The 27495-nt window shown below is 38.2% G+C and overlaps 1 protein-coding gene across 1 annotated transcript in view; it reads left to right on the top strand.

The window, feature by feature from the left end:
* The window catches only part of TDRD9 (tudor domain containing 9), a gene marked incomplete at its 5' end in the record, with an annotated part of 90579 nt that overhangs the window by 43260 nt on the left and 19824 nt on the right, over positions 1–27495 (top strand). The window contains 15 exons of the mRNA XM_082317399.1: positions 2574–2677; positions 6223–6281; positions 10690–10744; positions 10899–10983; positions 11674–11731; positions 12315–12419; positions 14592–14689; positions 15074–15205; positions 15906–16068; positions 16152–16215; positions 16707–16770; positions 20944–20988; positions 21930–21983; positions 24153–24269; positions 25236–25343. Coding sequence (XP_082173525.1) covers positions 2574–2677; positions 6223–6281; positions 10690–10744; positions 10899–10983; positions 11674–11731; positions 12315–12419; positions 14592–14689; positions 15074–15205; positions 15906–16068; positions 16152–16215; positions 16707–16770; positions 20944–20988; positions 21930–21983; positions 24153–24269; positions 25236–25343 — 1311 coding nt within the window. The remainder of the gene's footprint in view (positions 1–2573; positions 2678–6222; positions 6282–10689; positions 10745–10898; positions 10984–11673; positions 11732–12314; positions 12420–14591; positions 14690–15073; positions 15206–15905; positions 16069–16151; positions 16216–16706; positions 16771–20943; positions 20989–21929; positions 21984–24152; positions 24270–25235; positions 25344–27495) is intronic.

Genomic DNA, 27495 nt, shown 5'->3' with positions numbered 1-27495 from the left:
CACTGAGGGGGTTTTTGTTTTGTTTTGTTTGGGTTTTGTTTTGTTTGGGTTTTGTTTTGTTTGGGTTTTGTTTTGTTTGGGTTTTGTTTTGTTTGGGTTTTGTTTTGTTTGGGTTTTGTTTTGTTTGGGTTTTGTTTTGTTTGGGTTTTGTTTTGTTTGGGTTTTGTTTTGTTTGTTTTTTTAGCTTAAAATAACTGTTTTCCTTCCCACATTCTTATTTACTTTTGGATAGGTTTATAGGTAGCAGTAATATCTCTTTCTGACTTTCATTTTGCTTTGTTAGATAAGGTAAGTCTTTGCGTTTCTCCTTTTACAAGACAGTGTCTTCATTCTTGTGGTCATTGAAGTAGTCATAATTTGCATCTGTTCAAGTTCTGGCTGATCCCCTTAAAACCTGGTAAGAATTACAGATATATTTTCAGTCCCCACCAGTTTCCCTAGCATCACAAACTGAGTAGCTTTTGGCTTCAAGAGTTTTTTTTTACTTCAAGGACTGACAAGTATGCTGGCTGAAAACTTTGACACGATTTGAGTCACTTGAGAGCAAGGGGCAGTTCTGTACAGTGTCACTAACACATCACACTCTTAAAATAACCTTTTCTGATTCATCCTAGAGTCATGTTTGCCTTTCATTCAGCAGCATTACATTGGAAGATAGCTATTTTCTTATGACCAAACTAGCTGGTTCAGGTGGTTCTTTATTTTCAACCAATACACTGTCTGCTTGTATCCAAAATTTGTAAACCCAGATGCATAGGTTTACATTGTCCTATTGGATTTTATCTTGCTTCAGACACTTGAAGGACACATTAAATGAATTATAGTCTTACCAGTACACATATGGTGCATTCCAACTTTATCAGTATATCTTTCAATTGCTTTTTTTGCTCATTGAAAACTTTTACAAAATCTTATTTTGCTTATATGATAACTGAATTGGAATAAATGTGTAATCCTAATTTTGTGCTTGATTAAAATCAAAGCCCTGTGAAATGTGGAGAACTGGAACCTTCTGCTTCTTTTACAGGGAAATCTGGCATATCTTAGGTTTGTGTGTAGAAACCTTTGAGTATTACTCTTGGCCATTCAGCTTCCATTTTGAATTTCTTTCCAGGAGAGGCTTTTTCCTTACACTTTATATCCTTGTTAAATGTCCCTGGCTACCGCTGCGTCTTATCTTATGTTGGTATTTATCTGCACATATTTACCAATTACTACTGGCTACTGCATTTTTATTCTTATCATGCAGTCCAGTTCTTATGGAGTGTTATGCTTAAAGCACAAATGCTCTGTTTTCACTGTCGCTTCAATTATAGTACCATTCCTTAAAAGTAAAAATAAGACGTTCAAGCCTAAATAAAGATATATTTGAATGCTGAAATACTATTGTAGTGTATCAAGCAGCAGGTGAAAGTGAGTGATAGGCTAGGAGAAATACTTGGTTGAGCATAAAGGTATAAACAGAGATTTGTTAGCTAGTGAGAAAATACATGATTTCTTAAAGCATACACACACAACCTGCAGAGAAAGACTGTAGAGGTTGATCACTTGAATCTACTGTTTTTCTTGGGAAAATCTTGGATGACTTATGCTGAAATCTATCAGTTTAAATGTAAATAAAATATTTCGCTTGAGGGTGGAGAGAGGGAAGAGGAAAGAACTTCAAAGGCATAACATAAGGGGGAGAAGCGCAGTTTGACACTGGGATTTCTAATCATGTGAAGTATGTGAAGGGCAGATTACACTGTAATACACTTCTAGAGAAGTTAGAGATAGCAGTTAGTCCAGTAAAGAGTTTCCCGTAGAATGAGGAGAAACCCTGAGAGTGAAAGGTGAGCAATGATCAAAAGTCTTTTTCCCTACAGGGGACAATGTGTAATACTACAGACCATTCCCAGAGCATGTCTTGTTCATTAAGCATTTTCTTTTTAAAACTGAAACATGATTAAATTATTGTCTTTGTTCTGAAGACTTGATCATTTATGTTCTCAAATATTAAAGCCCTGAGTTTGTGACAGAATACTAGAAAATGGTGGAGATATGACTGATCACGGTTATATTGTGTACAACAGAACCATAGTTCTTTGATAGGATATGACCTAAACCACAAGATCCATTAAATGCAGAGATAATTTAATGAGAAGGAGGTACATGATTTATTCAGCAATCAGGTAGAGACCTGCATTATAGCACCTCTGTGAAGGATTGTGCCTGCCTTATATAAATTCCTCTCCTTGATGTCACCCTGTTCCCATGGGTTGTGGTTAGTCTCATGTGCTTAACATTCCTGGGTAAAGAGCGTGTCCTGCAAATGTTAGGGTATGGAGTGTGGGCTAGTGCTTATCTTAAGTAGGTAAATAGCAGAAGTATTTCTTTAGCAACAGAATGGTAGGATGCTTGAAGGAAAATGTCTGTTTAGAAGGTAATGAAGCTCCAGATTAAGTTACTTCTTTGTACAGCTGTGCTGGATCAGTTTTAATCGAAAAGCACTTGACAAATTGACACACGCCTGTGATCTACAGTCTTTTAGCCTGTTGTACTGTGTTAACCTCAATACTTTCTTCTCCACACAGCTTCCTTCTCAACACATTGAGGAACCAGTGATAGGAAGGGAAATGTATGAAGTAGCAGTGTCTTTGATTCAGTCATTTGATGAGTTGGAGATGAAGAGCAATAGGTAAGATACAGTTCAAGATCTGGAATCAGTGGTTCTTTGGGGAAATGAGACACTAATTAAGGTACAGCAGCAGCCCATGTATTATAGTTATTAGTAGTAACAATTTTCTATGCATCTCTGCTTTTATGTTATATATTTGTGTGATTGCTACTCAGGTTAGTCATACTAAGACTGCTTTGTAGATCTTGCTGAATGCCCTGGAGTGTAAGTAACCGTTCAAGCCAGCCACATCATATGGAAACTAGATTCTTTGCTGCAGACCAGAGCTGAGTATTATTTATACAAAGAATAAAACCAGAACTACTATTTCGTATTGTAAACTATAACATACATTAAGCCATGAAAAAAGAATACAAACTAGGCATTAATTGTCACTGGCTGGTTAACTAATGGCTTACTGTCTTTTGAAATAAGTGAATATTAATTTGTGTTACTCTCTCTGCATTTTGTAAATTGATGTTTAGTATCTGAAAATGTAGTACTCATAGAATCATAGAATGTCCTGAGTTGGAAGGGACCCACAATGATCATCGAGTCCAACTCCTGTCCCTGCATAGGACAACCCCAAAATTCACACCATGTGTCTGAGAGCGTTGTCCAATTGCTTCTTGAATGTTGTCAGGCTTGGCGCCATGACCACCTCCCAGGGGAGCCTGTTCCAGTGCTGTTCCAGTGCTCTACCACCCTCTGGGTGAAGAACCTTTTCCTAATATCCAACCTAAATCTCCCCTGGCATATCTTCCTGCTGTTCCCTTGGGTCCTATCATTGGTCATCAGGGAGAAAAGATCAGTACCTGCTCCTCCTCCTTCCCTCGTGAGGAAGCTGTAGACTGCGATGAGGTCTCGCCTCAGTCTCCTCTTCTCCAGGCTGAACAGACCTAGTGACTTCAGCCACTCCTCATACGGCTTCCCCTCTAAACCCTTCACCATCTTTGTGTCTGTCCTCTGGACACTCTCTAGTAGCTTCATATCCTTTTTGTACTGTGGCGCCCAGAACTGCACACCATGCTCAAGGTGAGGCCGCACCAGTGCAGAGTAGAGCAGGACAATCCCCTCCCTCGACCGGCTGGCAACACAGTGCTTGATGCACCCCAGGACACGGCTGGCCCTCCTGGCTGCCAGGGCACGCTGTTGGCTCATGTTCAACTCGCTGTTGACCAGAACCCCCAGATCCCTCTCCACAGGGCTGCTCTCCAGCCTCTCGTTCCCCAGGCTGTATGTACATCCAGGGTTGCCATGTCCCAGGTGCAAAATCTGGCACTTGCCCCCATTAAACTCCATACGGTTGGTGATTGCCCAGCTCTCTAATTTGTCCAGATCTCCCTGCAGGGCCTCTCTGCCCTCGAGAGTGTCAACAGCTCCTCCCAGTTTTGTGTCATTGGCAAACTTTGATAACAAACCTTCAAGTCCTTCATCCAAGTAATTTACGAAGACATTAAAGAGCACGGTCCCTAAGATGGATCCCTGCGGAACCCCGCTAGTGACTGGTCACCAGCTAGATGTAACCCCATTTGCTATAACTCTTTGAGCCTGACCCGTCAGCCAATTGCTCATCCATTGCAATATGTGGTTATCCAGCTGTATGCTGGACATTTTGTCCAGGGGGATCCTGTGAGAGCCTTCGGCTGGGGCTGCGTGGCTTGAAGGCGCGTCCCCTGGGTGGTGGATAGGGGATCCCTCTCTGGAGGGTGCACCGGATAAAATTGAAGAAGGTGCCGCGAACCAACGCAGCCTAAGGGAAGGCCACCCTGACAGAAAAACCACTGGCCGTCCAAGTCATGGGGGTTGGGCAGGAGGCCAACTACCTCCTCCCAGAAAAAAAATAAAAAGTTGCAGAAACGACGAGCATCAACTCGGAGATAGAGAAAATCAGTAATAAAGTGAGGAGGAGGAGATGGAACCGGATCGGTCATGTCTTGAGGAAAAAACCAACAGAAGACTGCGCTGTGGCCCTTGGGACTCCAGAGCACGCAGCCGCAGACCGATCGAAGTGGAAGAACGATGTTCGCGCCTTGTGTGCCTCCTGGCACTGAGAGAATTCAGATCAGATCCTGTGAGAGACAGTATCGAAAGCTTTACTGAAGTCCAAAAATATATCGACTGGCTTCCCTTGGTCAACTAGCTGGGTAACATTGTCATAGAAGGAAATCAAGTTTGTCGAGCAGGACTTTCCCCTCGTGAATCCATGCTGGCTGGGACCAATGACTGCGTTGTCTTTCAGGCGTTTTTCAGTAACTCCCAGAATAATCTTCTCCCTGATTTTGCCAGGCACAGAGGTGAGACTGACAGGCCTGTAGTTAGCAGGGTCATCCTTACTGCCCTTCTTGAAGATTGGGACAACGTTTGCCAGCTTCCAGTCAACTGGGACCTCTCCAGATTCCCAAGAGCATTGAAAACTCTTTGAGAGAGGTCTCGCTATGACATCAGCCAGCTCTTAAGTACCCTCGGATGAATCCCGTTGGGCCCCATTGACTTGTAGGGATCCAGCTGGATCCAGTTGCTTCTACAACTTTGGTCTAACACTGTGTGTATTTACTTCAGGAATGGGTTTTGTTCCCATATATACTAATCATTTATAAATATATGCTGAAGAAATTTTGTTTTGCAAGCTTAATTTTTTTCAAACTTAGTATTATGTAAACTTTGAAATTTTAAGAAAGCATTACTTAAGCTCACCTGAGCAGTTATGAAGTGAACCACTGAAGTACAACTATTGATGGAGGTACATAAATACAATACTTTGGGCACCAAGTTTTTTACAATATATAGTGACTTCTGAGCTTTTTTCTTTATGATTTCTTTTGATCTTTTCAATTAAACTACCTTTTACTAATAAGTTACATTTTATAAGCAAACATGAAGGCATTAGCATCTCAGCTTTCAAATACCAAAAGGGCTATTACAAACATCCATTGTAATGTATCTTCCATTAAAAACTACACTTTCTGTTCATTATATAGTTTGAGAGTAGAGACTCTCAAGATGCCAGAAAAAATTTTACATCAGGAAGGAGTTCTATATTATGTTAAGGTGATTTTAGCTTCTTGACTTGTAACAGATAAACTTAGAGGGAGACATCTTCAATTAATGTCATGACCTGTAGTTCTTGATAATAGCTTTTTTATATGCTAGGCTTTTGTTAAAGGTGGCTAATGTCTTGTATTCTAGAATACAAGAGTATTACATATACTTGAAAAATTACTGAATAAGTTTTTTGCATAGAATTCTGCAGTAGTATACTACCTTTTCATTTTAAGATCTTTGGTAACCCAATTTTGATTAATTTCATTGCTAAATAAGGATGTTTCTCTTCTGACAGAATTTTGAAGACAAAACTAAATGTAAAGATCTAGTTCCAATGTTTATATACCATGTTTTTCGTAAAGCATAGTTGCGGATAGTGTTTTGAACTCCATTTCTTCAAGAAGTTTAAATAATACGTGTTACAAAAAAATGTGCAGTTCTGCTTGTTCTTTCAGAATAAAATAACTTGGGGTAATAAAGACTGAGGCTGTAAAACTAAAGAAACTGCATTTTCTTGTTAGGGAGAAAAAAAACTTGAGTATTGCATCAGAACGTGGAAGTGTGCTAGTATTTTTACCAGGTAAGTATATGTCTTAATAACTTCCTTTTTCCTTATTTGTCATCTAAGAAGATTTCTTTTGGCACTTCTTCCAGGGGCTTATTAAACACATATTTAACTGGGGTTGATTTGATCTATTTGGGTATTTTCCTTGCAAACTTGTTTAAATACGGCAATAATTGGAAGAGCTGTGAATCAAAAATTAAGATTTTGTATGTGTTAAAAATGAAGTTACAGTAACAAAATTAATTCTACAGTTAATCCACAGAAATTCAGTTGCTCAATTTTTTTATATTAGTTATTAAATATTGTATGAAGTTGTTAGGATTCTTTTAGAGACGTTTTCTTATCTGCGTATAGTGTAGTCTCTTCCCTGGATTTTATTTAGATTCTTGTAGTAAAAGTTAAAATTCACTTTTTTCTTTCCATGTACATTGTTTGGTGTAGTAGGAGTGCTCAAAAGCACACAGGGCAACGTAGTATATAATGATGAGAGAATTGGTTATATATAGTTTTAGTGTTCCTGAAACAGTAAACCTAAGTTATCTTACAGTGCCTTTAAAATCTGGCTAAGGGGTTGAGGTAAGAATGACTACCAAAACAAAAGCGTACAGTAATTTTTGTGTAACTAGGCTGCAGCCTAGGTTTCCTCAGCATCGCAAACCTATTACCTGGTGCTTTCAGGTATTCTTTTACTTCATGGACGTGAAAGTTTGCTAGTTGAAAACTGAAAAGACTTAGGTGCGTTATAGCGGAGAGTCACCTCGGAGTCACGAGCAGCTCTTTCCTTGGGCACAGTGAGGTCTGTCCCTACCAGGACTTTCTAACTCTCTGTAAAATCTTTATGAACATCATTTCCCTGCTGTGTTGAGCGTAGCAGTAGACGTGCTAGCACTAGGGCTGGAAACACAGCACACCACTTCAAAAATATACTGCACTTGCAGAGTGGCTTTCAGTGGTGGGTGCTCCCTGCCAGCTAAAAGGCACTAGAACTGCCTTTCTTAGAGTCGCCTTCTCTATCAAATCAATGGGTAGAAGCAATTACTTCATCATGTCAATGTAGAACCCATTCCAGTTTGCCATTAGTAAAGTAGGGAGACCATCTTTGTTGCCTCTGGCCTCTCATATTGGTGTTGTCTGGTGTGCTTTCAGACTTCCGCAGGCCCTCTGAGTCTTTATTTCAGGCTGAAATTACTCTTTAGCACTTGCAATTCCCAAATATTTTTTGTCCTTCACTTTGACTTTTTTTTTTTTTACTGTGCTGCTATCCCCGATGGCTTATAACTGATAAAATGAAACTTTTTGTTCAAATATATTTGGTAAATTAATGAAAACCTGGGTAGATAGTGCTTTCTGAATGAGCTGGTACTCAGGTTTGTTGTTTATTGTTGTTGTTCAGTGTGTGACCTTGACCTGTTTTATAACTGGGTACTCAAGACTGATTTTGAAGACAGGATTAGCAAATACCTCTTGAAATTTTCTTCACAAATAGTCTTTATACAGAACTTGACAAAAGGGGAGAAGAGCCCTCAGTTTACGAGAGGGCAGCTGAGACAGAGATTTGGGTAAAAATAACCTCCACATTTAGGACACTGATTTGAGATGCCTAGATTTTTTGAGTGCTTACAATTACATAGCATTTTGTAGATTCAAAATAACACTCCCACTGACATTTCAAGCTGAGTAGGCATCAGCAGCCAGAAAGAATAGTGTCGTGCTGAGGAGTACTCTTAAGGGGTTTTTGCCCACTGTCTTTGTGGAACTCGGTGATGGGGCAGAATCTGCTTCCACAGAGCAGCTGCAGCTGTCTCGAGTAGGATGCCCTGTTTTCCCTTCCTGTTGTAATTGCCTGTCTTGTTCAGTGCTTAAATTTTTTTTTTTTTTTATGTTATTGAGTCTGATTCTTTACAGATAAATATCCTTCAGTACTCAGCTCTGCTTTGATTTCAGAGCTAGTCCATCCCTAGGTACTAGGTGATACAAAGTGCGATGTTAAACTGTACAGTGATTTTTTTTTTTTTTTTTAACATGTATGCATAAATACGTTCCCAGTGGGCTGCATTAAGTTTGCACAACTGATCTTAATTCTGGCATTTTTTCATTTTAGCGCTTGCTTGACATGGCAACCTTAATGTTTCTTGAGCATATACATTGATGTATAATTCTTTAGGCTTTTAAAGAACAAATTGGAAAAAGAGGTTGGATTGTGATGACTGAATCATCACTGAGCTACACCTTCAAGTGTATAACAAGCTTCTGCCAGACTAGCTGACAAGCTAAATGAAAGCAACAGTAGGTTGTCATCCACTTCAGGAGCTTGCACAAGATGGGGATGGCCTGATTTCTCTGTGCTTCGCATGTGCTTGCTGATGGCAGGAATTGCATAGCTTAAAGCTTTAGGGTTTTCTTTCAAAGGCATTCTGCTGTTAGTGTCCTAAGCTTCTATCTGTTCTGCTCGTGCCAGTCTCTTTGTCTGTTTTGTATTTTCTTTTGTGCTTCTCCATGCCCTACTCTCCTTATTGTCCTGGTATGTTTGCCAAACAAATTTTGTTACTAGTTTCTTTTTCATTCCAAGATCTGTCTCTCCTTGTGGCAGCCTTTTGTTCTGTAGGCGTCATGATCAACTCTTGTCACTTCCAGAACTGGGCAGCAGATATTGCCTGCTGTGCCTAGTCAGTAATTACTAGACTGATTAATAATTACTATTAATATTCGTTATGCAGAGTCTGCTTCTACCAATCATGGATCAAGGTTTTTAATTGTTTTTAAACATAAATTGGATTCAAGCCTCGATGTCTTACTCAGATATGTAACACAGCAGTATGGCAAGTAGGAAGCGTTAGACAGCGAGACAGTCGAGCAGTACGTAGTGGGATCGAGTAGGTCTGGCAGGCTGTGTCCAAACGGACCATATCATGGTGTTCTTGTGTTTTCTCTAGATCTTTAATTACATGCTCTAGTTCACGAACAGCCACATTTTTTCTTTATTATAATAATCTTTAATAGTGGTACTGTTTTTATATTTCCCAGTCTGAAGGTGTTTTGCTTAGAGCTTTGTTAATTGCTTCATTATTATGCTAGTCATCAGTTTGTTATTTGGCCTGTTACTTGCATTCTCAGGTACTCTTACTTCATTTGAGCTGTGATGTAAATTAGGCTTCCTGGCTGTCTGTTTTAGGTTCTAATGACATTGCTTTCCCCTGTAGTAGCTTCACACAAAGGACATCTCTAAGACTTTTAAATTTCCCTCTGATTGCCCCACCACCACAATTTTTTTTTTTCTCCTCCAACTCACCTGTTCTCCCCCCAACCCTGACTTCTTTTATCTCCCTTACCTATAGTCACTTCCCCTCATTTTCCAATTTCAGTCTTTCTGATTCCAGTAGTTGACTAATGTCCATGTTCTAGTGCAATTTCTTTTCCCAGTCAACCCTGTATTATCACCATGTTGGTTTTTTGTTGAATCTTTCTCCTTTTCTTGCCCCAGTTTCTTGCTTTCTGTCCTTTTTTTTTTTTTTTCCTTGTTTACCTTAGCTCAGTCATGATTTCCAGCCCTTCACATATCCCTCTTTCCTCTCGTTTCTGATTTAAGTTATTCTTCTCTCTTTATCTTCCCTGAAAATACCTCTCTTCCTCCACTTGCATTTGTCTTCCTTCTTTCTCACTTCTAAAGTCAAATAACAGTCATCTAAGGAGTGCAAGAACTTTCATATCCAGGTGCTCAGACTGCATTTAGCCTCACTGAAAATTGCAGCAATCCTGTACTGCAGTTACAGAATAATTTTGTTTTTAGTATCCAAGCGGGGAAGCCCAGTGTTGGACAGATTTTTGAAAATGGGGTTTTTGGAATTGAAGTGTCAATAAGAAGTATACTAGGCTTCTCAGAAAGGTTTATACCTGTGGAGATATTCAGGAAGACAGCAAAAATCCCTTAGTCGTAAGATTTCCCCTGGCAGACGTGAAATCCCATGCCCTAGGGAACGGGCACTGGAACTGCCAAAGATGAGATGACTAAGGCAGAAATAGCTTCCCCCCCCCCCCGTTGGTCCCGCTCTTGGAAACAGCTTGTTTTGCCTGAAATGCCCAAATTTATCCTAAACCAGACATTCAGCATGGGCTGAGCGTTGTCAGTTGTAAGGAACTGAAACAAGGGCTAATAAAGGGACACTGACAGATGGCCTTTATATCCGATATTGCCAGTTCGCTTTAGTAAGTGTAAAATTATGCAAAATGACTCTTGAAAAATTGACTCACAGCGTTTCAGTGACACTTTATTACATTTACTGTTTAATGCTTCTGCCGTTTTATTATACGGTGAAAAGGAGGTAATAATGAAAGTCAATTAAGAATTTAAGTAGACGTGAAAATTGGTTTACAATTGTTAGTGATCACTAAAAAGAAAACAAACTCTTGGTTACTTTTTCTCTAGGTTTGAGTGAAATAAGCTACATGCACTCGTGTCTCTCAAATATGTTTAACAAAAGGTAAGTTAAACCGCATTTGTTTCAGTTCAGTTAAACTTGAACATGAATCCTTCAGCTGTATGAGTTCTAAGTGCATAATATGATTTAGCACAGAGGTGTAATTAATTTTTATATTCTTGCATCAGTAAATATTTCACTAATTTATTTTCTTTAGGTGGCAAGTGTACCCACTTCACTCACGTGTGACATTAGAGGAACAAAGTAATGTATTTTTGACTACAGTTCCTGGCTACAGAAAAGTAAATATTGTTGACTCATTGCTTTAAGCGTGTGAAACCTTTTGCTAGAATAATAATAGCAAATAATAACGTATCTAAATTAATATTAGCTGTGCCAACTCAAATTATTGTGTGAGGGCAAAGCAGTTTTTTTCAAGGTGTAAACTGATTGCCCTTCTTACCAAGTTGTTGCTTTAACTGGTGTTCAGACCTCAAGAGAAGTGCAGTAACAGGAAGTTATTCTTAAATTGTTGTGTGTCGCTGTTTTTATCCTTCAGACTAGTTTGTGCATTTTGATACTTCCTCCTACATGACAGTAGTATGCAGCTGGTGGCACTGGTAGCGAAGTAGTCCCCCATTATGGATGTCTCTTTTCTGCTTTGTACCCCACGTTTTGGCTAGTGTCTTGGTTTTCTTTATGACTGCTAATAGTGTGATGTTTTGTTATGACAAAGGTATAAGGAAGTATTTCCAATCTTCCTCTGTATTGTCATATGCTATACTACTTTATTATGTTTTTCTGATCTTAGGACAAGAAAATACAAGCTTTCCTTTGTTGTATAGCTTTTTTTAATATGCAGAGCAGAAATACTGTGTTGCCATTACATTTATATTTCTTCATAGCAAGTTGGATTTTTCATGTAGAAACATTAATGTGAGTATTTTTTTCTTTATGCATTTGTTGCTCATTTTTTTTGCTTCAAAACTCAGGTTATTCTATCTACAAACATAGCTGAGAGCTCTGTAACAGTTCCTGATGTTAAGTATGGTAAGTCATTTAAATCTTGTAATTGTGTATACACTGTATTTGTAATGTTTTCCTTTCTTGTGCTAGCCTAAATCTCTGCAACATGTCACTGTTTTACGAAGCATTGCTGTTGGAGTTTAATTTTGATAGTTGTTGAATTCTTTCTTTCACAACAGAGAACAGTTTTTTAAATCTGGGGTGTTGGTTTTAATCTTTACGGGGGAGGCGGATTTTAAATGCAGTAAGAAGCAGAATCAGACCTCATGTGACAAGTACTTTTTATTCACATTCTGACTATATTTTGAAATAATTGCATCAGATTAAGCAAATGCTGATATAGAATGTCTAAGTGCAGAAATGGTTGCCTTTTAATGCTTGTCATCCACACTAACTTTATTATATTTATGTTAAAATCTATTTGCAGTTCTGTTAGTATACAGAGTACCCTGGGTCTGGTTGTTTATAAGTCTAGTGTTCCCTTTATTGGTTTTCAAATAATTGAAACATCCCTGTTCTGATAACACAAAATCACCAGTATTTCTTCCACTGCCATAAGGATAAATTGTTTAGTAATAATACTAGATTTTTTTTTTCTTAATTGCAGTGATAGATTTCTGCTTAACTAGAACTTTGGTTTGTGATGAGGAAACTAATTACCAAAGTTTGAGACTTTGCTGGGCATCTAAAACAAACTGTAATCAAAGAAAAGGTAAGATAACCATAGGTAATGGAAAGGAATTTTAGAAGCTAATCTTCATGGAGAATTCTATGTTGCTTTTCATTTTGTTAACAGTAAAAGGCACAGATTATTTTTGCCATGAATAGTTTATACAAAAATATAATTCCTTACCATGTCAGGATATTAAACTGTGATTAAACAACTATGCCTGAATGTTTTATTTTCTTCAAGTATTTTCCCAGAGGAATGTTTTGTATTTTACTGAAAAATATTAAAATTCATGGACCATAAAACTTATGAGGATTCTTTGTTATTTAATAGTAATTTTTTTTTATCATGGGCCATTTTTAAAAAGGGGAGATAGGTACTGCTAGGTATTTATTAACTACTTGTGAGTTTCAGCAGTAAAAGAAACTTTCATGTCTGTTTGTCACTCTTAAATCGTTGAAATATCTACAGCAGTCTCTCTAGTGTACACCAGTGTTTGTAGCACAAGGTTAAATAAGATTTCATATCAGGTCTTCTAGTAAGACAGTACTCTTAAAATCTTTTAGTTTCCATTGAAAAGCGTACTAAATAAATTAATAACAGTGACATCTTTAGATATAAAAATATCCTCATTTTTAAATATTATGAGGACTTCACAATTACAGCTTGTCCCTGCTCATTGCAGGGGGTTAGACTAGATGACCTTTAAAGGTCCTTTCAAACCCACACCATTCTGTGACCTTGGCTGGATGCCAGGTGCTCTATCGCTCCCCTGCTCAGCTGGACAGGAGAGAGAAAATATGACGAAAGGCTCATGGGTCGAGCTAAGGACAGGGAGAGATCACTCACCAATTACTGTCACGGGCAAAACAGACTCGACTTGGGGAAATTAGTTTAATTTATTGCCAATCGAATCAGAGTAGGGTAATGAGAAATAAAAACTAAATCTTAAAACACCTTCCCCCTACCCCTCCCTTCTTCCCAGGCTCAGCTTCACTCCCGATTTCTCTACCTCCTCCCCTCAGTGGTGCAGGGGGACGGGGAATGGGGGCTGCGGTCACTTCATCACCCGTTGTCTCTGCCGCTCCTGCCTCCTCAGGGGAGGGCTCCTCACACTCTGCCCCTGCTCCAGCCTGGGGTCCCTCCCACGGCAGACAGTCCTCCACGAACTTCTCCAATGTGAGTCCTTCCCACGGGCTGCAGTTCTTCACGAACTGCTCCGGCGTGGGTCCCTTCCACGGGGTGCAGTCCTCCAGGAACAGACTGCTCCAGCGTGGGTCCCCCATGGGGTCACAAGCCCTGCCAGCAAACCTGCTCCAGCCTGGGCTCCTCTCTCCATGGGTCCTGCACGGGCTTCCCACGGGGTCACAGCCTCCTTCGGGCATCCCCCTGCTCCGGCGTGGGGTCCTCCACAGGCTGCAGGTGGATCTCTGCTCCCCCATGACCCTCCATGGGCTGCAGGCCCATGTATAGCAGACTTGGACTTGATATGTGTGTGACTGAAAAATATGGCCTAATCCTCCTGTGGAGTATCCCACTAAGTGAAGTACGCTTTAGTTTGTTGAAGTGAATGGTGTTTGGATTTGTGAAGATAAACTTTATGAATCAGTGTGTCTTCTGTAAATAGTAGATCATAAAGATGTTTTGCTGTTCATCATGGTATCTTAAAAACTGTTTATATAGAGCATTTTTGCTAGCTGTGGAGTCAAATAGGAAATCTGAGTACACTCGTGTAAAGAAATGCAAACGCAAAGCATATTTACTCTGCATATAGAATCTTCAGTTTGGTGGTATGCTAAAGCTTGCATTGACATATTTATCTATATTAAATTTAGATTTGGTAGGACTTGCGTTTTCCTGATTTTGAGGAAATGTATTTTAGCGCAGGATTTGTCATGTCTTTTCAACTGAGAAAGATGGATGCTCATTTGAGAGTAGTTATGCGAAAGAGGTATTTGAGCGAAATACTTAAGTAACTCTTTTGTTAGTTGCTGCTATGAAAGCAAAATTATTTCATCCAGTCCTTATGTAGGAAAGGATAGAGAGAATGTCTCCACTGGGCCTGTCTGCTGCAAGAGAGCAAAACCCTGGTCAGCCTGCAGCATCAGCTGTCATGTGCTGCTTAGCTGCCCAGAAGGCTTGTAGATGGATGCGTTTTGAACAGCCTGAAACTTGGGCAGTTTACAAATTGGTAATTTGTTCTTTTATGTGAAGGTCGTGCTGGACGTGTTTCCAAAGGGTATTGTTATAGGCTTGTACACAAGGACTTCTGGAGAGACTTTATTCCAGAGAAGTCAGTACCTGAGATATTGGTAAGACTTTTAGGGAACATTAAGAATTTTTTTTAATGTGTGTGGTCATAGCAGAGACAATAAGTTGTTTGCTTTACTTTTCCTGAAGACAGTGTACAATTTGAATAGTTACTAATAACTGTAATGATGAATAGAATTCAAGTTGTTAAATAATTGACAAAGACTGTTCCACATAGGTTTCCTCATAGAATGAGATGCGTTGTAGCAGTAAAATGGATGTGGATTAGAAATAAGCAATCTCTTCAAAAGAAAAAAATATCCTTACTTACACAAAATTAATTTCAGGTTTTACTAAATTGTAAACTTTAGCTTATTTTTCATGTAAAACACTCTGTCACACTTCCCATGGGGGGGAAAGTAACAATAACATTATTTTCCCTTCAGCGTTGTCCATTGGGAACTACAGTCTTAAAAATAAAAAAGCTTGATATGGGGGGACCAAAAGCCTTGCTGGCAACAGCTCTTTCTCCACCCAGTGTAGGTGACATTGAACGTACCATACTTCAGCTGAAAGAGGTAGGCGTTCTTTTAACGTTAAAATCAAGGTAATAAAAATATACTGTAGAAGTGTTTTTTCTTAGTAGTAGTAGCCTTAATTAGAACCTGAAAAAGGAGCTGTGTCTAGAGAATCTTTTCTCACATTTGACTGTTGTTTGGTTACCATCCTCTTCAGCATAATTTCTGCAGTTACCTCATAAAAACAGGATTATGATTTCATCAGGGAGTAATGATGCTCTTTGTGAACTAGCATCTGTGGTGAGAAAGAATAGGAAAAAAGTAAGAGAACGTGAACTCTGTAAGTGAAATTGTTTATTAATAAGTAGGAAAATCACAACCTTACACCTTATGACGTATAGGGGTCAGCCTGAATATCCCCTTCTGACCTGTACAAGGAAGTTAATATTTTGCTTTTCAATTATAAAGTTGATATGGGGTAGAACATTCATTGCATTACACTTTTTCTTTTCCAAAGTACCTAAGAAATTATATTTGTATCATTTGTAGCTTGCTTTTATATCTAGTATACATAGTAGAAGCTTTGGTTTCAAAATACTAGGCTTTTAAAATTTATTTAAGAACTTCAACTTAATTACAGTTTTGATACTAATTTATGTTGCTTTGAGATAATTGCTTGCTTCTTGTCTTGTTATCTTACAAACTGGTCTTACATTTACTTCATCAACTTTTACAAGTGAATAAATTTTAATCTCTCTAGCTGGGAGCACTTACAGCTTGTGTGCAAACAGAAGAAAATCCACATGATGGTGAGCTGACTTTCTTAGGAAGGGTATTGGCGCAGTTACCAGTGGATCTGCGTCTTGGAAAATTGATAGTCCTTGGGCATGTCTTCGGGTGCCTGGAAGAATGCCTTATTATAGGTAACTGAAAGAAGAACATGTGAGAACATTTCTCTAAAAACAAGTGATTTGCAGGTTTTCATTTTGATTTCTTTTTGTTGTAGCTGCAGCGCTCTCTTTGCGGAATTTTTTTGCGGTACCTTTCAAACAGCATGTCGATGGATACAGGTATAACCCTAGATGTTTTACAACTTCCTGACTACATCTGGGGGCAGAGGATGAAGCTGACCACTAAATATAATTTTTCATGTCATGAGTCTAATTTTCTGTCAAAGTGCCAAGCAGTGCAAAAAGAAGCTTTTCCAGGGCAGCTGAGATACTGAAATCTATTTCAATGTGAACTAATTAGTATCACAGAGATATTTCATCCTTTGCTGAGTACAAGATGTGATTCTTCAGCTTTGCCTTTCTGATACGAACATGTGGCAGTGTCTATTAAAATGCTTTTTTTAATAATTAAAAAAAATAATCCTTGCCATCCTGCCCACACAGTTTATCTTCAGCAAGGAGATGTGAATAAGAACAAATAATTACAATAAATGTATTGAGCTTCTTTATTAAATTCCTGGAAGGTGTTAATAATGTAGCATTCTGGGCTGTATAATACATTCAATATTTGAAAAAATATTGTTCGTAATTCTTTTTGTTTGTATTGTCAGGAACAAACTGTTTTTTGCTGGGAATAGCAAGAGTGACTGTATTGCAATTGTGAATGCATTTAAGGTAAGTCTTTTTTCTGGCTTATCTTCCAGTGAAATCTGATAGACTAAGATAGAGCTTCTCACCTTCGTAGGATCAGTGCAGCATTTGTGCCTTGAAGCTGTTAAAAACTTCACGTTACTCCTAGCTACTTAGTGATAGTTTTGAATGCTGTGTCCTACTGTTCTGATGAGTTAATTTTTACCACTGTGAAGGAGCTGCGCAAGTTTGCACCAAAGTAAGGTGGCAAGAAATGGGGAAAAATGGGTTGCAAGGCTCAATTTCTGGGTATATTCCATACTTTTCAGTCTCCTGTGGCTTTTGAGGTATTTGTTCTACTAAACAGATGGAAAACAGCACAAAGGGTGGAGAAGGAGAATTAGCATGTGCTGCTTATCTCAGTCTTCTGCTTGCTAGAAGCAGGAGCTGAATTTGAACAAGATGGGAACCAGAGGCTCAGGTTCTCTTGACCCACTGTGATCCTTTCAATAAAGGAGCTGTTTTACAGGGGGAGGTAGATTCTTTCCAATCCGGGAGGATTTACCTGTGTCATTCCAGCTACTATAAAATTGATGTCTTGTTGCCTCCAACAGAACAAATGGTGGCTAACCGGTAAGCAGAATGAAGTTTCTGGAACTAATAACTTGAGGTGCTGAACAAGTTTCTAACGTAGCATATCTGCTCTCTGTGTGCTACTGAGCTGACCGCTGCAGCTGTTAGAAATCTTGTTATGAGATTGAAGTCTTCTGAACTGTAATATTTACTGGTACTGTGCTTTCTCATGCTTCTCTGAGGTCTGCGTGGTTTATTTTCCTGTGCCTTAATACTTTGTCTACATCTGTGCTGCTTCAAGGCTTCTTTCCAAATTATCGCTGAGCCTTTTTAGGAGGGAATGATAAAAGCCCTGTCGTGGGCAGCAAGAAATTTGTATTTGCTGCAGACCTGTGTCTTCCACATTACAGATACCCAGAACAGAGAGCCTTCAGCGGTTCAGGGAAGTCTTCGTTCATACTGAGTTCTGCTTCCTAATAAACCAAAATTTTTTAGGAAAATGCCAGTTTTTTGGGGCAAAATGTTTTTGATCAACCTTGGAGGTTTTTAAATGCTGTTGAATTAAAATATGATTTTTTTTTTAAATATATACCATAAAACATTTATTAATTTATCTAGACAAGTAAGCTTGTCTCCTGTAATTTGCACAGTTTGTAGTAATCGGGATAAAATCCGAGTAAGAAAGAGTATATTCTAGGTTTTCCAGAGTGTTCCTTACTTGTTCTGCAAAAAAGTCTCGTCTTTCACCAGATAATAGTCATGTGGACAATGTGGCATTTCAGCTCAGTAAGAACAGATTTACACAGGGACGTTTTGTTGTTACCAATACTGATTAATACAAAATCACCACACTTGTGGTGTGAACTTGCTTCAGTCTGCTAGCTAAGAAGTTACACTACAAGCGAGAGCAAGTTGCCTCTTTTATCTGCACTGTTTTGCTTCAGGTCAGCTTATTATCTAGGTAGGCTTGCAGTGTTTGTACATGAATGTTAGCATCCTCTTAAAGCAGGACTGAGGTGTTTTGTCTCAGACCACGAATGTTAATAACCTGATGACTCTTCATCTTTTCAAAAATGACTGTAGCTTTCCTGCTACTGTGCTTTTGTGTAGGCAATCCACTGATGATCAGAGGAGATTCTGGTTTATCATAAATTCACTTTAGTAAAGGTTGAAAAATGTACAGCTTTTCTGTGGCATTTCTCTCTCTCTTGTAATAACCAAAAATAAAATGCCAGAGACGTGGTGATGTTGGTAGCTCCCTTTTAACCAAGGGCAGTTTGGGTTGGTAAATTCTAGCACAGAATGAGTTTGGTTTCCTTTCTTCAGCCTTCATAGCTTTGACTTTGTAATTTTTTTATTCTATCCAAAGTGATTTTTCTGTACGCTTGGCTGTTCTGTAGCCCAGTACCATGGACAGAGATCGGCCCCCACAGTTACAAGCTGAGCTGGCGCAGTATGGGAAAGGCTTCTGCTAGAGGAACTTATTATTCAAAATCCAACATTTTCCATTATGGATGGTCTGACATGGTCTGTAATCTTCTGGAGACTCCAAAATCTTCAGCTGCAGATTTAATTTGTTCCATTTTGTGTATGTTAGCCTTTTTTTCACTTTGGTGAAAGCTGACTTGTTTTTCTGTACTCTGGTGTCAGAATTTTATGAAGCACACACAGGCACGTATGCCACATATACCCACTGATCCTGGGGCTCAAGCATCATCTTCTCTGAATTGCCCTTATCTTGTATACTGTATTTCCCTCGTGTCCTGTTGATCTGAAGGTGATATTTCTATAAGCTAGTATGTTTTCCTGGAGAGTAAACACAAACATTCGAAGAGAGCTTCCTGTGCAATATCTGTATGTGAGTGATGTGAAGGCTTTGTTTTGAATGGCTGAGTATCAGAAAAGAACAGGGAAAGAACTGGTTTTCAAACTGCGAGGTTCAGGTTAGATTTCTTCCAGGGTAGGCTGAAGTTCTGTGAATCATTAGCACATATTTTTTAAAACCTTATTTATGCAAAAGTTTCAGTGAATTAGAAAAGGTCATAAGCTTTGTTAGCAGAAAGAGGAGAATCCAGGAAAGTAAAGGCTAATCAGCCTGGTTTAAGTTCTGTGGTTTAAAAAAAGAGGGAGTTTGTAAAAGAAAAAATAATGTCAAATAAGTGGAGTTTATTTTTCAGACATATCATAAGGCTTGGGTATGGAAGTGGTGGATGTCAAAAGCATTATTTAAAATCAGTACATCAGACAGCTTTAGTCAAGGTATAGAAAGGCAGTCTGGCTATTCAGCTATGCTAATAGTCAGTGTCCACAGTAAGCTGGAAAATTTACTATGAGGTGGCTTGCTGTCAAACTAGAAGAATGGATTCTGCAGGCTTCTGTCATAGATTTGCTGCTTAATAATGAAATTATTTTCATTAATAGCCTGCGTATGTTAATTTCTCTTCAAGCCCTGTTTTCTGTGAGGCATCTATGTCAGAATTGTATCTGAATCAGTCAGTTCACTTACTTTTGTCCCAAATCAAGGAGATGAGAAAGGCTCTGAAAGTAGCCTGCTGTATTACAGCACCAAATCAAAGCATCCAAGTTGTTCTGTTAACTTATGAATGTTTGCATGTGCTTTAATACTCAGTCCATTCCTCTCAGAAAACTAGGTGGGTAGCCTGTTGTATGTTGCTGTGTTATCAGGTGGCTGTTGTACCTCTCCCAGCACAAATCGGGACTTACTCCTTTAAAGCTTTGGAACATAACATGCTCGGTTTGCTTTTGGAATGCGCCAAGATCCAGAATCTCTAAGCTATGTCCAGAAATTCAGTGACCTAAGTGCTATGTTTCCAATTTAGTTGCAGGAGCTGGTGGCAAGTTTGAGGCAGTATATGTAATTACAGTTCATCCAATAGTGCTTAAACTCCTTTTCAGTCTCTAGATGTGGCATTGCATACCATAACCTCTAAGCTGACTTGAAGGCAGAATAGTTGTCTTCCTACAGCAATTCTTGTTCTTTAAGCATGTTGTGGTACAACATTTGTAACCCTGCCACACTTTCAGCCCTCCAGTAATGCATTCTTAGAACTACATTTTGCAGTCACACCACTCTGTGTGCTGGCATATGAGCAAAGGAAGACCCAGAGTTCTTGCCCACCCTCAACAAAATAGAGTAAGACTATTCATAAGAGTGAGAAATATTTACATCTGCTTAGGAACCAACCAGGCAAGCATCATATTAGACTAGAATCGTTAAATAATTAAGGCTGGAAAGGACCTCAGGAGGTCTGTAGTCCAGTCTCCTGTGCAGAGCAGGTTCAGCCATGAGCTCAGTCAAGGTTACTCAGGGTTTTATAGACAAGATCTTCAACAACCTGATCTAAGTTGGCCCTGCTGTGTGGGATGTTGGAACAATTGATCTGAAGAAGTCTCCTCCAACCTAAATTACTGTGATTCAGATTTCCTTATACTCTTTTGTGCTTAAATATTTGTAGTCTTTGTTAGCCCAAGGGCATCTCTGTTTTTTAAATTGCTGTTAAAAAATTATCTTCAGTATAGGTATAGAAAAAAACTTCATAGTGTGAAATATCACATTAATATTTGTAATAGTTATTACTAAAGCACTACAGTTTGTGGCTGAATACTACACCACTTCTTTCTTAGGCATGGCAGTCCTGCAGACAAAAAGGGGAGCTGAGACATCCTAAGGTTAGTTAAACTTTATTTCTTATTTTCTATTCAAGGTTGGTGACTTCAGTGCTGGAGTATTTTATATTCTTAGTAAGGAATTTTTGCTAGCAATCCTCCTTTATAATAGTTACGATTTTTCTTAAGTAACGAGAAGCATAGGCTTTGAGAGAACATGAGTCTTTGAATCTAGTGCTGAGTATTTGAAGGCAATCCCTTATGTAGTCCCTTTCACAGATGGATCAACAGTGGCCAGAGGGTTTGAAAGCTGAAAAGGGAAATTGAGCTGTAGTTGAAAGAAATATTTTTAATATGACTAAGTATCTCTTTATTTTTCTTAAAGAAACACACAAATCTCCCTCCTCCCCCCCCCAAAAAACCTGAAAGATGGAAGATCTTTATGTGCATCAGTCACAAAAATCAGTAGTAAGCACACAATAACTGCCTCCAGTCTTTCTTTCGTGTGTATAAGATAAAACCTTTTTTATTTCTCTGCTTCTTTCAGAGCATAATATGCTTTATGAACACCAGTAGGTAACATACACTGAGTTATAATGAGTAGCCAAGATGGCCAGAATCTGTCTGATAAAGTTATGCATCCAGGTAAAGACATTCTGGTTTTTTTTGGAAGAAGTGTCCATCTTAAAGCAGATTCTGTAGTAGCAACACAGAGGAGTTGGACTTGTGGGCTTATATGAAAAATTTAGATGACCCACAGATGTACTGGTGGTAACCAAAGTACAGTTTATTAGTCAAATATGTAATTGTCTTATATTTTCATACATGTCATAATACTCGATTGATATGGATGCAAAGAAAGCAGTGAAATGAGATCAAATTCTTCTATCGCCGTATATAATTATTTGTGTCTACACTGAAGAATATGAGAGAAAGCTTAGTAGCAGTAGAAGAAACAAGTTTCTAACAGTTTTTGCATTTTCATTTTTCACTTTCTTTTCCAGGAAGAGCTTGAGTGGGGTCGATCAAATTGTATTCACATCAAGAAGGTCAGAGAGGTAAGATGAAATAGATAATCATTTTTATAAGCAGAAGGACTTAACTTTCCTTATTTTCTACAGATATTAAGATCTTGGATAAACCTACTGTATTATTATGTATCTATCAATATATATAGATGTATATTTTCTTTAAATAAACTGTGATTTTTTATTTTTTTTTTTTTTTTTTTTAAGGTTTTGTTTCTTTGAGGGAGGAGAGATGGTACTATTTAAAGTTGTCGGAGAATATCAGGGCTCCAAGTACAATTTAAGACAGATCAGACAGAAGCTTTATTAACTATGATCATAGTGAGCAAACATGCGGGCAGCATTTCCCCCTCTGCTCCTCTCTTTTCTCTCAAGCGGTTGCAGAGACCCCATTTATATACAGTTTCAAGGAAGGGAAAGATGTGAGGAACATCATTGTAATGTTAACAAAGCTAGCTGTGCATTCTTGTGAAGAATGGGCTTCAGATAATCGTATATATGTTAATAAGGGCAAGTACCCGTGCCTGGGAGCTATGGACTCTTTAAGTAACTTTTTAACTGCCACAATTGACACTATGGAGAGATGGCTCTTGGTGGAGCCTGTAGGAGTGGCACATCCAGTTTTGTCTTAGCTCAGAAGTGCGGGTTGGAAACAGTCAAACTGCTAGGTTTTAGACGAAAGGCATTTTCCTTTTATTAGGATAAACAAAGTCGTGTTAAATTATTAACTGTTTAACATATTTTTAACATTTATTTTTTTTTAAGAGACCTGCAGTATTACTTGCTAATTGTGTAGGTCCCTCAGATACACTGGTGGTGGTGTGACTGCTGTCTGTTGTTACGTAACTTTTTTTGTCTTATAGTTAGGATAATTTTAAGCAAATACAGTTATGTAATGAGGACTGGGCTTGAAAATTTGTGGGGCTTTGTTGCTAACATTACTGCAGCAATTAATGAAAACTCTGCATCACAAAGGTCTTCAAGCTTAATGTGATATGTTGAGAGGGGAAATAAGTAAAACTCCTGAATAACTGTGATTGGCAGAACATGGCCTTGCCCGTTATTCCAGCGGGTCATACCTTTGGCATGAGCAATGTGTAGGCCCTGTGTTCAAAAAACACGGGGGGGGCAAGCTTTTCATAGTAAGCAACCATCTGGATAAGAAATGCCAATGGGTTTTTAGGTTGTATATCTGATATCAAGGGAAAAAAGATGAGAAAAAAGCAAATTGTAAAACTGGAGAGCTGAAGGATCCGTCTTATATGATAGCCTCTTGGGAAGCTGGTGTTCTCTTGGCCCAATTTCAGATAATTCAAGATGAGGTTGTGCATGACATAATAGTTCAGGAGTTTAGAATGGACACCTGCACTAACACGTATTAAGAAGATTTGTGGTTTTTTTATTTGCCACGCTTTCAGATACTAATTTTATAATTTCTTCTGTGGAAGTGGATTTGCAGAAATGAAGCAGCCATGCAGACTGGTTTCTGATTATGGTAGTTGTCCTATGAGGAAAATAACAGGACTTTTAGTATCCTAAAACTGCCAACAGCAGAAAGGAAAATGTAGATATGAAGTGGCTGAGTGGACTGTACTGTTCTACGTTGGCTCCAAAATCAGTTGGGACAATGAAGGCATTTACTGTGTGGTTGGAGGACCAGTGGCTGCTTATAGAAGCTTCTTAGAAATGCTTAGGATTGAAAGCATAACAGAGCATGTTCTGCTGTAGGGCATAAGTTTGATCTCACTTAAAGTCATCATGGTTGTCTGCTGAACTGAGGGTGCAGCATGTGTGGTCACTGCTACAGTTAGGTGCAGAAGTCCAGGTTGGTGTTGGCATGTTTTTTACCTTTTAAGATAAAAACCCAAAATGATTTAAATGGAGAATCAGTATATCATCTTGTAAAAGGTTATTTCAGTTCTCTTTCTAATTTTCTTCTATGTCATATATGCATAATATGCTTTGTGACTACAGACTTCTACTTTATAAAGAGATGTCAAGAAAACTGCTTGAGTCACAGTACTTAAATTATTTTCTGAAGTAGAGATGCTAAGTAGTATATTAGGTGAAATGCATGCTAGCATCACCTAAAAAGGAAAGGGAGTTTGCCCACTTATTTAGACTTTTACTAACAGATTTTTTGTTAATTTGTGGATGGTTTTGATCTGTTTAATATGTAACTTAGAGTTCAAATTTCAGGTGGCAGAGTTATTTCACGACTTGAAGAAGCGAGTCAGAGCATTTAATATGTATGTTAATGCTCAACCATCTGCTATGGATCAGGAATGTGTATACAAACAACGCTTCATTTTGCAGGTAATGCTTTATTGACTCGTCAGGGGAGAGCCATTATTTATAAAATTTATAACTCGATTTTTATATACTAGCACTGGTGAACTAAAACTGCACACATTTCAAAATTCTCTGTAGATTTTGAGATTGCAGGTGAAAAAAAAAGTAATTCTTTTTGACAACTTAGAAGGACAACTAATGTTATTTTTAACAGTTCAGAATTCACACTAAGTTGGTCCTCTGGCTGTCCCTTCACTTCTGACAGTTCATAAAACCAAGTCATACTGAAATGAATTAAACTGCTTATCAAGATGAATCTTTGTTAAAGTCATAAAAATACTCTAAAGAAGGATGGTTTGTGTTGGAAGGCTAAGAACTAAGAGTTTTGAAAATTATGTTTCACTTGTTTTGAGTGCTCTGTTTGGACCATCACTGGCTTGGTTAGTTATTGGGGGGGTGGAAATTAGGTGTCTTTCAGCTATTGTAATTTTGTTGAATTTCCAGTTAAATTTCTTGTCTTATTTGGCCTGATTAGTAGTGATTTTATTTTCACAGACCTACTTATCATTTCAGTGGCAATTGGTTTAACTGTATAAGCAGCGAACTTTTCAGAGCTGAATTGTTATATACTGTAAGATGTAACATGAAAACTGAACAAATTTCATGTAGCTATTTTATGTGAATGTATTTAAAATTGAGGCTCTTCTTGATATCCGGGCTAACAATACTACTTTTCATAGAGCAAGTCTGCATACAAAAATATTAAAATGTTGTAAAAGCGTTCCAGGAGTTGAACTCTTCATGAAAGTATGTTTTTAAGGATTTGCATGAGTTAATGTTTAGTCTGAAATGACAGTAATTCCTGGAAGGAGACAGGAAAAAATCTTCATATGAAGACCTGTCAGTATGTCTTTTATTTTGCTAGTGTATCTCTTTTCAAGAAACTGAATGTAACCTGCTGTGTTTTACAAAATATTCTCTTGATTTCAGGTTGTAATAGCTGGTGCTTTCTATCCAAACTACTTTACTTTTGGAAAATGTGATGAAGAAATTGCTGTAAGAGACCTTGCTGGCAAAGATCCAAAAACCACTGTAATGGTACGTTAAGAAGGTGAATGACCTAATGAAGAATCGAGTAATAAAAATACGTAGTGTTTGGGCGGTGTTTCAACTTTTGTTCTGTCTTGGGCAAGGACAGAAATAATTACCTACTCTGATCCTCACTTGGTAAGTTGTCTTCTCTCCCATCTCCCTTTCTTCCAATATAATAAACATTGTGTGGGTGGGCAACGTTAGAAGAATTCCTGCTGAGAACTGCCTCTATGCATTTGATTGCTAGTCTTGCACAGGCAAACAACTTTCATAAAACTAATAAAAGTTTTGAAAAATAGAACAGGACTATCAAGGGTGCTTTTTAGTGATTATTTATGAAATGTGTTGTTGCAACTTTAATGTTACTTTTTTGTAATCTCCTACTTGATAGTGCATGGCATACATGCTTGTTGCTTTAAGGTTACTCAGGTATTGCACTCTGCTTTCTTTTTATTTTCTTTTAGAAATATTTTTTTATCTGATTGAATAAGTGAAAGTTTGAAATGGCTGTTTCGATTTTGCAGAATGGTACACAATCTAAACTAGGAAAATGTTTGGTGAATTTGAACGAGGTATAACGCTGTAAAATAACCATGACCTATGCTTAAAGAAAACAAACCTATGACCCAGTGAGCCTCAAAGAATAGACTTGTATTGGCACAAGAGAAAATAGTTAGATGAAAAGGCAGGAGAGAAACTCATAAGAGCTTACTGACAAGGAATTTTTTTGTGCTTTACTGCTTACCCAAGAAGAGAGGCTAGTTCTATACTGGAGGAGATGCTGGCATGGCAATATGTGTGTACAAACACATTTACGTGTGCTTTTGAAATTTCTAACATATTGTTTCAGGGTATTGAAGTAAAAAAAAAAAAAAAACACCAACCAATTCTGTCTAAGAGACTAGACTCAAGCTGGTGGAATAAAGACAAGATTAGTCTTGCCACAACAACATTGATAAAGATTAAACTGTTAAATCTAAGGAGCTATTTACTTTTAATGTATGTAACTCTTGATCTGCTCATATATCAATTGCTTGTTACATTGAAGAACGAAGAAGTATCTACTGTGTCTTCATCCATGTAAATGATCTTCCTGTGCACAAGTGCTGCGTGTTCCTCAAGCTCTCAATCTGAGACACTCTTCTTATAGCTGTATGATGCTCCTAATGGTGAGTGCCAAAGATATAAAAGGCTGTTATTCCTCCCACTCTCTGGTCTCTCTAAATCATTTTGCCTTGAGGCAGTTTTTGCAGTCTGACGTAGACCATGTTTTTGACCAGCAGCTGATCTTAATACTATAACTTCAAGGCATACAAAGATTTTCTAAAAATAATCTATTCTTTCCTGTCCGAGATTGTAACAACCGAAGAGAAGAATAGGCAGTTGTATAGCCTCTGAAAAATAGTTCAAAGTCCAGAAGTTTGAACTTGCTAGGTAGGAGTTCTGTGATTCTGTATCAAAGCAAGATCTCTTACGAGAGATGATTGAGTAAGAAAAAGGTAGAGAAATGGCTATCTGGCTACAGTGGCATATGAATAGTTGTGAAACTACAGCCTTAAACTGATGTAAATTAGTGCTGCTGGAGTCTTGCTTTGCTTTTGACTGCACATGGCCCTTTCTTCTGTTGGATCTTGTCTGCCTCCTGAGTGAGCCAGGAGAAGGCTTTGTAAAGTTAGTTTTCAAGCTAGTTTAGCTCACAGAATTTGTGAAATGCATGACTATCTCTCTTGTTGCCTTGGTCATACATGGTAAAGTCATAATCCATTATACTTAACTATATATCATCTATAGAATCCACTATACTTAACATTATACAATCCAATATACTTAACTAGAATGTTATTCTTAACAGAATGCCTCTGAAAAGATGTTGCAACTCCAGTAACTTCAGCAATTTGTAGTGATTTCAGGATTAAAACCCAAGAAGAATAATGAAATCTTTTAATAATTCAACTTGCAAGAGTTGTCTCGACATGAAGTCGTCTAGTCTGGTGATAAGGTCAAAGCAGGATTAACACTGAATTCAGACCATGTTGCTTAGGCCTTTATCCACTTGGGTTTGGAAAAAGCTCTGAGGATGAAGATTCTGCAACTTCCCATGGGATCCCACTTACCAGTTCCCCGAATAAACCAAACTGTGCTGTTCTAGACTTCAGGA

Source organism: Platalea leucorodia (assembly GCF_965183815.1).
Source record: "Platalea leucorodia genome assembly, chromosome: 7".
NCBI lineage: Eukaryota > Metazoa > Chordata > Aves > Pelecaniformes > Threskiornithidae > Platalea > Platalea leucorodia.
The sequence above is the reverse complement of the archived record's forward strand: the minus strand, read 5'-3'. Positions and strand labels throughout refer to the sequence as shown.